The following is a 10,587-nucleotide window of genomic DNA, read 5'->3' as shown; positions in this document are numbered from 1 at the left end:
TCTATATGTCTGGTAGCATTTTTACAGCCCGATGTGGACAATCTTGACCGAATGTCCCTCAGCCTCAATCATCTTCCCATCCGCAGCATGGCGAACACGAAGGGTCTTCAAGACCTGATCAGTCTGGCCAGGGTCAACAATATCCAGCACCGTCTCCCCGCTCAGCTGGCCATTAACCAACAACTCGATGCCTGTCAACGCATCATCCTGGGGCGCCTTCAACGCCGGGTTACGCGGCGTCACCGAGCCGGGACGGATCAGAATCGGCATTGTGTCGAAATCATGAGTCTCCGTGTACCAGCGTCCAGACTCGTAGGACTTGGAGTGATCAAACCACGACACCCATTTGCCACGCTCATCGTCCGCTGAGCGAGGCACGTAGAACGTAACCTCGCCATCCTCCGAGAAGACAGGCGCAATTAGCAGGTTCGAGCCGAACAGGTACTGCGTGTCAATAGTGTACGTGGACAGGTCATCGGGAAACTCAAGGAAAAGCGGCCGCATCAGCGGCGTGCCGCTCGCATGGCCGCGCAGCGCCTCGAGGAGAATATACGGCATCAGGGCGATCTTCCGACGAACACAGTCGCGCAACACAGCCGAGCAGTCCTCGCCGTAGATCCACGGCACACGGAACGACGACGACCCATGCAGCCGCGAGTGCGACGACAACAGCCCAAACTGCACCCACCGCTTGTACAGCGCCGGCGGCGGCGTGCCCTCGAACCCGCCGATATCAGACGCCCAGAAGATATACCCGGAGAGCATCAGACTCAGCCCGCCGCGCAGCGACTCGGCCATTGCCTCGAACGTGCTCTCGCAGTCGCCGCCCCAGTGCACGGGATACTTCTGTCCGCCTGGCGCACTGCTGCGCGCGAATAGGAGGCCCTGGTTGTGGCCTACGCGGGCGTTCAACGTCTCGAAGACTTCCTTGTTGTACAGCAGGGCGTAGTAGTTGTGCATGCGCGTTGGGTCGGAGCCGTCGTGGTATGTCACTCCCTTGACGGGTATCCGCTCTGCGAAGTCGGTCTTGAAGCTGTCCACGCCCATTTCCATTAATCGTTCCAGGTGTCGGCGGTACCAGGCGCAGGCGGCGGGATTTGTGAAGTCAATGATGGCCATTCCCGCTTGCCAGAAGTCCCATTGCCACACGGAGCCGTCGGTCCGCTGTATAGCATAGCATCAGTTAATTTTCTGATTCGTGGACTTTGTTGGATGCATGCATGTATACATACCTTGATGAAGTACCCGTTTGTCTTACCTTCTTCGAACAGCGGCGACGCCTGGCCCACGTACGGATTAATCCAAACACTGATGCGCAGTCCGCGGTCCTTCAGCCGCTGCATGTAGCCCCCGGCATCGGGAAACATGTCAGAGTCGAACTCAAAGTCGCACCATTGGTACGATTTCATCCAGAAACAATCGAAGTGGAAGACGCCCAGCGGGATATCTCTGTCTCGGAAACCGTCCAGGAAGCCGGTGACGGTTTCCTCGTCGTAGTTCGTGGTGAAACCTGATGATAAAGGTTAGATTGACAAATAAGAAAGAAAGGAGAAGCTCACTGGTTGTAAGCCACAGATTATAGCTCCACGAAGGAACCAGACCAGGCTTCCCTGTCAGATATGTATATCTCTTAAGGATCTCCTTCGGAGTGGCCCCGTAAACGATAAAGTACTCAATCTCCTCCCCAGGAACAGAGATATTGACCCTCGTCGTCCGCTCCGACTGAACCTCAAGACTGACCTTACCCGGATGGTTCACAAACACACCGTACCCCTTAGAGCTAATATAGAATGGGATGTTCTTGTATGCCAGCTCCGACGAGGTCCCGCCATCCTCGTTCCAGATATCCACCGTCTGGCCATTCTTAACCAGCGGGCCAAACCGCTCGCCTAGTCCGTAGACTTTCTCGCCCACGCCCAGATCCAGCTCCGCGAGCATGTAGCCCTGTCTCTCAGCGTAGATGCCGTCTTCGAATCGGTATTTGTCTGCCCTTTGGTCTCCAACGTACCCAATGGACCGCCACGAGTGGCCTGTGAGTTTCTTGCCGCTGGGCGAGCTGAAGACGAAATCTAATTCATTGGGCGCGGCGTTGACGCCCAGATGAAGTGGCCCACTGGCATAGCTCAATTTGTTCTCATTTTTGTCGTGGCTAATCTTGGTGTGTCCCTTGCTAGTATGAAGCTCGTAATGGGGACCTCGGTCGACTTGTCCTGCCCTGGTGACAAAAGTCAGCGTCTTCGCCATACATCATTGATCTGGATTGGCTCACCAATGCACTAGTTTAACCCCAACGATCCCTTCCAATGGCGACGTGATCTGCGCCGATACGGTTGCTGTTCCCCAGAAAAAGTGTGTGTTAGCTCACAATCGGTGCCGATTTCCACCCAACGATCTCACGCAGACGCACCCGAATTGAGCGTATCCCCTCGATTCCTCTGCGCCTTGTTCAGTAACAGATGAACTGATTCATCCTGGATACTCAATCGCTCGACATTGCTCATCCAGTCAATCCGGATGCCCTCCTATCGACAGTGTCAATATTCCCCGCACCCCGCGAAGTCCGATCATCTGTGCCGTGTCATACCTGCAGACACCACATGCCCTCGGTGAACTTCATCTTGCCAGTGAAAGTAGTCCAAAAATTTCCCCAGATTTGCTTAACCGGCTGAGGAATGGGACGAAGAAAAGAACAGAAAACATTCAGAAGCGAGCACGAAAAAGAAGAAGAAAAGAACCCCGGCCTCCACTGAAATGCCAGATTGGAAACGGAGCGTCCGCCATGCCCGAGTTGCGTTTGGCTCGCACGGGGATTGGTGTGGAGTCTAGCTGCTATTCCAACTTTAGCTAAATCCCGCGGGAGCTTGGGGAATGTGGTAGGGTGTTTACCAGTGCCGAGTAGCACATGGCGGGGCAATCAAACTAGCTTGTCGATAACGTATCCCAGTTCATCGTAGCGACCGGATAGCCATTGATCCATTTGAGATACAATAGTATGTCCACCAATCAGCTGAGTCCCGGTTGGGGGTGGCCCGAGAGATCGCCGGCTGAATTGGTGCAATCCGGCTGAATCACTGTGGTGGCTTGCCCTTCGGGGTCGCTGGAGGCTTTTCGGCTGGAGTTGTCGGCAAACTCTATCTTCGATTGACGGCTGAAGGGCCGAAATTAAGGATTTGGCTGAAATTAGTATAAGTGAGAATGTGTTCGAGGTCTTGTGAGCTTTGGGGACTAGGTGTCAAATCGGTCACAGTGTCTAGCCAGCCCAAACCCCCCCCCCCCCCCCCCCCCGAGTAAAAATAGCTCGCCAGGTGGCCAGGTGAGCGTACTGTGGATATGCAATAACACATTTCGTTTCATGAACATTATTAGAGGTACATGCCCTAGGCACCGATAGTAAAATGAAGAAGACCATTTAAATACAGGGGGTATTTTCCAGCATAGAAATCCAAAACTCAGCTCAACGGCAACGGCCGCAGACCACCACTCCGAGGACTCCCTTTGTAGCTCACGCTCTCACCACGAGCTCGGGCCCGCACAGTCTCGGGAGATAAAACACCTCCTCCCTCAAAGAAATCTCTTGACTCGGTTTCCCTCGAGCCCAAGACCGGTGGCGGCGAAATGTGATGGCTGACCACACTGGCAGGAAGCTCGAGCGAGGGAATCGACGAGTCTGTTACATGCGTGGCGGCGGGCTCAACCTTTGTAGACACAGGACGTGCGTGTGCCACACTGTAGAACTGCACTAGTTGTGCGGGATCATTGCAAAATTCAACTAGGCCGTTGAGGACATGCTCAGGCGCTCGATACAGATTCCCAGAGTCGATCGGTTGCGAGGGTAGGGGACTACCGATCTCATGTAGCGGGCGAGTGATGGGTGATAGCCGGGGAGAGGCACGGTCGAGCCCATCGTGGGTGGCGGCGCGGTTTCGATATTCTGGTCGGCCGTGGTGCTCATGTCGAGCGATGTCGCGACTCACGGTGCCGCGAGTGCTGACCAGTCTGTTGGCGAGGAGCAGGAACTCTCCCTCATCTGTGATTTGGGCGATGATACTGCCGGACCGGTGGATGAACTGCGAGTAAAGGTAGTCCGGTTTCCCCCAGGAGTACGAGACTTCTACATCTGCCGGGAATGCGGAGCATGACTCGAAGTCGAGCACAAAGTCGAATTTGCGGAGAATATGTTTCTGATAGTAATGACGGTCCGGAGGCCCCGGTTGAGTAAACGATGTCTGATTGAAGACAGTAGGTGCAGGTCCTTTGGGTGGGGGTACTGTCAGTCTAATTCGATAAGGCTTGCGGAACGGCTGTGTCTTGTCGATAGCAGAGCCTTCAGAAACTGGCACCTGTACCAACTTGAGCCCAAACTTCTCAGCAGTAGAAGCCCACGAAAGCACGCTATCTTCAATCAGCTTCGGAGTTGTGCTCATCCAACTGAGATCAATGTGAAAGCAATTCTCAGGATTGTGGAGCCGGTCATAGTGAAGGTCAATCACTTCAGGTCGGTTCGAACGCTTGCGGGGGTCAACATCATACTTCAAGCATTTGGAAAGCATGATGGCCACTTTGTTTTTGGACTTTGATGGCGTGCTGGGCGTTGGCGGCATTCGTTCATCAATACTGTCGGATCGAGCGTGGAGGCTAGCAGGGGAGTCTTTCACATTGCCTATGGCGGGTGTCGACGGCATTGATAATTTATCTTTATCTGATCGTAGCTGGGGGAACCAACTGCCCCGAGATTCTGGGCGTGAAACTCGATGATCGGCGGAGATCTGGTAGAAGTAGTTGCCGTCCCGGAAATTGTGTCTCTTTTCCACGTGCTGGAACAGACCATGTTTCATCAACTCATTGCCAAACCCAACCGCTTCGTCCCGAGTGTCAATATCGCGGAAGTTCTGCAGTAACCAGCTGGTAAATTCAAAGCCAATAAAGCAGTTGTAATGTAGCCTCCAATGCCATCGTCGATCCATCATTCGTACACCCTTGTCGCCTTGAATGATCTGGGCCAACGAGGACAAGTTGATGCTAGATCTCTCCAATAACTCGGACTCGGGTAACAGCTGAGCAGGTGGGTTGTCAAGTCCCGGGTCGGTGAGCAGTAATCGATCGAGTTCGGCCGCAACCACCTCCGACGGGTTCCGCGTTTGGTACATGATGTTGAGCGGATTCTGATCTCTCTTGGGATTGGATGTTTCGAACCATTTTTCTTCCGGAGATACGTACTTGTGCCGTTGCCAAATAGAAGTCAGTTGGCTGATACCAAGGATATGAATTTCTTCTTCGTTGTCATCATTGAAAGATTGCAGGTGGCGGCGAGAATTGACATGGAGCTGCATCGGGATCAACACATATCGCACTCGCCAGAAATGTAGCTGTTGTGCAGGGTTCTGGAGATAGTCGCGATGCCCGGCCACATAATTGTCGGCATAGTTCCAGTTGTACTCCTCGGCTGTAGGATCGAATTTGATGTCTTTCACTTCATATTCCGGGCTAAGGATTGTTCTCATGGCTGGCTGGTATAGGGTAAAGGTAGATTTCCGAGGAGATGTGACCGCCGCCGATGTCTGATGTGTGAACCGTGTCACCTCTACCTCAGCGCCATCCACACAAACCAAACGATGAATCAAGTTGCCCTTGGACAGAAATACGGTAACTCCATCCCGCTCCAGACCTCGGCAATCGAAGACGTTGAAGGCTGCAAGAGCGGGCTGTCCTGAGACCTCAGCCACACCATTCCCAACGACCAGTTGGAATCCATGAGAAAGACGCAGAGAAATCATTTCTCGCAGAAGAATACCCCGAGTTTTCGGCGCTTCAATACCTTCTGCCTCTTCATTTGAAAAGACACGGTAGGGCATTTGCAGGTAATCAGACGACAGTTCAACGGCTGACGGGAACTCCTCGGTTGTCAGCGGTAGCACTGCAGGGGATTTCAAGCTTTTCCATTTGACAACCGCAACATGCGGAGGCCTGGGATAGGCATGCTGCCAGCGACCAAACCAGGTTGTTTTACGCAAAACGTCCTTGGGGGTATTACAAGGATTGACAGACCGAACCCAGGGAGACAAAGCTTTGCTCACTGAAGGTTTTGTAGATATCTCGCGCAAGCTGGGATTAATCTTGAACCCAAATTTGGGACTGTGAGCTCGGCTTTGATCCCCACCATGGCCGTCCTCGTTGAATGGGGCATCTGCAGCAGACGCAGATAGTGATCCATGGGTGCCGGCACGTGCAGGCTGCTCTGGATTTTCTGGAGACTTCTTTGTTGGGGGCTTGATGGATATTGGTTTGGATGGTGTCACTCTGGTGTCCTGTGAGGATCTTGGAGGTGTGGAAGGTCTTGATGCCGGATCAACGAGAGTGGAGGTTGATGTCATTTCTGAGGGATTCGAAGAGGTAATACTCCGTGAATCGGAAAGAGCTATCCCGGACGCCCTTTGGTTTGTCATTGGTAAAGCATTGGCGTGCGCTATATTGACTCCTGTGCTTGCCAGGGCTCTTGGAGGCGTGGCACTCAAGCCCCGAAGCGCGAAACTGATCGTTTTGGAAATTCGCGAGGCTGCTGGTGCGACTTTCACTGTTGAGGTTTTCGCAGGAGAGTCCTTGTTCGAAACAGGGCTTTGAGGAGCAGCCGAAGGTGCCTCGATCTTTCGAGGGCCTCCAGGAGAATAACTGCTTTCGGACACGCTCTTCTCGTGCTCTCTCAGACGAGAGATCGACCGCGCAGATAGCCGTTCATGTGCACCAGCAGTTTGAACCTCCGGTTCACTGAGGCGCTTCTGTTTTGAGGACTTCCGTGCTTGCTGCCGTCTTGGATATGGACTGAAGACAGCTTCATCGTAACTATCCATCCACGATATCACGTCATTTCGTGATTTTTGTGGAGCACGAGCCTGCAATTCGGTTTGGTTTGCAACGCTTTGGAGGAATGGCTCGGGCCGCAAACTATCACCGAATTGTACTTTCATCGGCGAGGGTGCAAAGCGAGTTTTGGTGGACCCACGAGCGGCTGGAGTATATCCAGACCAGGGATTTCGGGACCTTGGCGCACCGCGTCCTTCCAGGAGATAAGGGATGGAAATGTTTGATTGCTCGCTTTCCATAATTCCCATCATTTGAATCTCATACATCCGTACCCGAGGAGTGAATGCTTTTGATGGGCGAGTGACAGTAAAAGGAATAGGCGCGTTGAGATCTTTCTTGAGGATCCGTCGAGCTTCTCGGTATGTTTCAGGGTTCCAATAAGAGACGTCAAGCCAATGAGGAATGCCATAACTCCAGTCTTTTGGTTGAAGATTCGCTCGATCCCTCATTCTTGATGTAGAAAGATATGACCCAGGAGAGAGATAGGAAGTTCTGCTGACAAGGCTGGACATTGAATGATGGATCTCGGGTGACGTACCCGGCCGGTGTACATCCCCAGAGTTGGATGCAGCGCTGGTTGGTCGGTCCACTGGCTCGCGGTACTTGAAGAGAGGAACAGAGTGAAGAGGCATCGGGCTCAGGCAGACCAAGTCGATGGCAATACCCCGGTTTGTAAGTGCCTCGGTCGTAGATACCAGAGATTCGTACGATACCTCGAAAACGCCGCTGCCGGGCGTGATGACAATAATTGAAGTGCCAGTATGAACCATGTCTCGGTCAATATGATCATAAGCCAAGTGCGCAGAGGCCAGGTGAATAGCTTCCAGAATATTGCCACGCAGAGCCGAACTAGGTCTTCCGGCAATGGTCGCCGTATGTGGTCTGGAAGGGGTTTTGAATCCGCTGCCAGTTGGCGCATCAATGTCATCCGCACTTAACATTGAGACGTCCCTCAAAAAGGATCTGAAATCCTTTTTCAGTTCGTCCAAAATGGTGGTCCAGTGGCCGCTTGCCATGTCGTTGACAACTACGCGGTAAAAATCGCGGGTTGGCACGTTGTTCACACTAGACGAACTCTTCAGGTTGCCCGAGCTGAGCTTCGAGAGACTAGGGATGACGGAGGCATCATATTCGACCCTGGTAAATAGAACGATGGTAACAAGATGTTTCGCTTCGGAACTTGCCCACCGCTTGAACAGCTCCGGTAAGAAACCATTGATCACTCTGCTGAAAAGGATGTCGCCCGTCCCCTCCGAGTCAAAATCCCACATTTCTCTCGACATCTGGATGAAGAGAACGTATTTGGCTGATTCGCTGCGGAAGACCGGGATGGTGTGGGGAGAAAAGTAGCCTGAGAGGACTTTTTTCTCCCTGATGAAAATGTTCTTGATGGTAGCCTTGATGCTGCCCATGAACATGATCTTCTGTCCCTTGTAGATAACCTTGTCTACAAGTTCAGACATGACCAGTCTCCACATGTCCGAGCGGACCATGAACTGGTCGCGGAAGGCAATATCGACATGAGACGCGGCACATTGCTCGCGGTCAACAACTGAGAGCAAAACCTGCGATCGGTTCTTGAAACCAAAAATATTGGCCACATTATTCGTTACGGATATCTCCAACTGAGGATGCTTGATGTCCTGCGGGAGGGGCTTCACCACGAACAAACACCGAGTCTGCAATGGAGTTTTGAACTTGGAAGGACCATGTGCTTGGAGTGTTAGATTCAACTCAGCAGAGCCTTCACGAGCCGTTTTGACTGCCGCCTCGGGCTTCAGAGTGGAGTGGGCCGTGTCTCCAGATGCGCGGATGGGCAGAATCTCGACCACGTCGCCGACCTGCACGCCAGTCTCAGCAAATGCCGATTGATTCAGCAGGATCTCCTCGCGTGAAAACATCTCATCGTGAACCCAAAGGGTGCATTGGCGTCGCGTCAATTGCGTAGAGGACAGACGGACGGTCCTCTCGTCCAGCCCCGGGTCATGGTCACGGCGTGCCGTCTCCCGGGAGTTGATAGTGGAAATGGTCTCCAGGCTTGCAGCGCTCACCTGCCGCAGATGCGACCGCCTCATGGGCCCGCGCAGAGACATTGTTTGTTCAGCTTCCTTGCATCTCAAGTGAAGGAAACTTGGGGCCAAAGACCACAGTTAAGAGTTGCAGCATTGACAAGGAGAGCTCTTCTTTGCGGCGATAAGATAGCAGGGAAGGCGGTGACCTACATTTATGCCTGAGGCCGCCGATTTACTTTCGTGCTAGAAGGAGAAACAACAAAACGATGTTTAGAGAGAAATTGTGTCTATTTCTAGAAACAAACAATATCTCTTTAGGCTAGTCCTAGTTGGATTTGTTCATTCGAAGTACATTCTTAGTGCTATGAAAGAGTGGTCTTCTAATATTGCCCCTGGATTTAGTTAGACAGACAACTAGAGCAGGCAAGTGAGAGTAAAGTCAGAGTTCGCCCATTGAGAACAGTAAAACAATAAGGAATCTCAGTTAGATATGAGAAACGACAGGTTAGCATATGTTTTCCCTACTACGTTTTAGTTAGTTAAGTAGTTGTAAACAAAGTCAAGTCCACGGATCATCGTGAAGACCTGAACTGAAACAAATAAACACCGTTTCCAGTTTCGGCCGCTTAGTTAGTTAACAGGCAAAGCCAAGTCAGCGAGTCTATGGCCTCTCTTTTCCGCTGTTATTTTGTGAGCAACGGAGAATAATATCGACGTTCTGAAATACGTCCTGACCGGCTAATCGTACCCCCGGATGCTTTTCCGTCTCGGGTAGGCGCCAGGCTCGTCGCTATGGCAGATTTTTTAACGTCCATGCCACCTTCCTTCCGTTGCTTCTCTTGCATCGATAGCAGTGGGCTTCGTCCCGGACATGTCCATCAGAAACCTGTGTTCAGCTTTCCTAATGAACGTTCTGGTAGATCTACCCGCCCCGGGTCTCTCGGTCGCAGTCCCTGGCTGAAGCTCGTCCCTTGCACGCCTCGGCCGTGTTTTGAATCCCAACAACCCTCACCAGCATTGAAAACAGCTGAATTCCAAGCGACGAGAATGAGATTTCTTCTGTGTTGGCTGCAACTAACGCGTTCGGAGTGTTCTCAGCGCTTCACGGTGCCGGTATAGAGATGCCGAATGCTCTCCATAAGGTGCGCAGAATTGGCCAGTAGTAAGAGGGTAACCACAGGGTCCAATCATTGTGAGCTTGTCGGACTGGCATGAACCCGGCAACCCATGACTAACTTTTCGCGATGCCGCATAGCAATGTGGATAGCAACTTCGGCTGCTAGTGCGGATCACATATCTTATGATGTAACTGGGTGGCGTTAACATCCGATTGTCAACAACCCCCCGCATCGATGCGCCTTTTGCTATAAAACGAATGCCGTGAGTTGCTTGCTTTTTCCCTCTCGAACCTCTGCTCCGCGGAGAAGCAGACTGAGTCAGTCCGGGTTTGTACAAAGATTCCACCCCGAGAAGGTCCCCCAGCCCCAATGGTATTTGGAAGTCCTCGAGATATGCATTGAATGCATTGACGGTCTCTGGCCTGTCTGGGCTGGGATGACTAGGACGGTGTATCCAACGCTGCTACGCTTCGCAGCCCTGGTTCGCAGTCGCGTCCTGTCCTGGCCTCGGAAATGCCACGGGGGTCGAATCCCACAGGGCGGACGTGTCAAAGCTCCATGCTATGCCATCGAGAATCAGTTCTCTACCATTTCCATGC

The 10,587-nt window shown here is 52.4% G+C and overlaps 2 protein-coding genes across 2 annotated transcripts; both read right to left on the bottom strand.

The window, feature by feature from the left end:
• Window positions 1-21: 21 nt before the first annotated feature.
• PFLUO_LOCUS9304 (31 glycoside hydrolase) lies at window positions 22-2,617 on the bottom strand (the record flags this gene model as incomplete). Its single annotated transcript, XM_073787118.1, has 6 exons — window positions 22-1,164; window positions 1,233-1,510; window positions 1,560-2,215; window positions 2,270-2,333; window positions 2,408-2,522; window positions 2,585-2,617. 6 exons carry the CDS (start codon window positions 2,615-2,617, stop codon window positions 22-24), a joined length of 2,289 nt encoding a protein of 762 aa, XP_073643305.1.
• An 832-nt stretch (window positions 2,618-3,449) lies between these two features.
• On the bottom strand, window positions 3,450-8,951 carry PFLUO_LOCUS9303 (vacuolar membrane-associated protein iml1; the record flags this gene model as incomplete). The annotated part of the gene is made up of 1 exon (XM_073787117.1): window positions 3,450-8,951. The coding sequence occupies one exon, from the start codon at window positions 8,949-8,951 to the stop codon at window positions 3,450-3,452; it is 5,502 nt and encodes a 1,833-aa protein (XP_073643304.1).
• Window positions 8,952-10,587: the final 1,636 nt, after the last annotated feature.

Source organism: Penicillium psychrofluorescens, assembly GCF_964197705.1.
Source record: "Penicillium psychrofluorescens genome assembly, chromosome: 6".
Classification (NCBI taxonomy): Eukaryota; Fungi; Ascomycota; class Eurotiomycetes; order Eurotiales; family Aspergillaceae; genus Penicillium; species Penicillium psychrofluorescens.
Note: the sequence above shows the minus strand (reverse complement) of the source record. Positions and strands in the feature narration are given on the sequence as shown.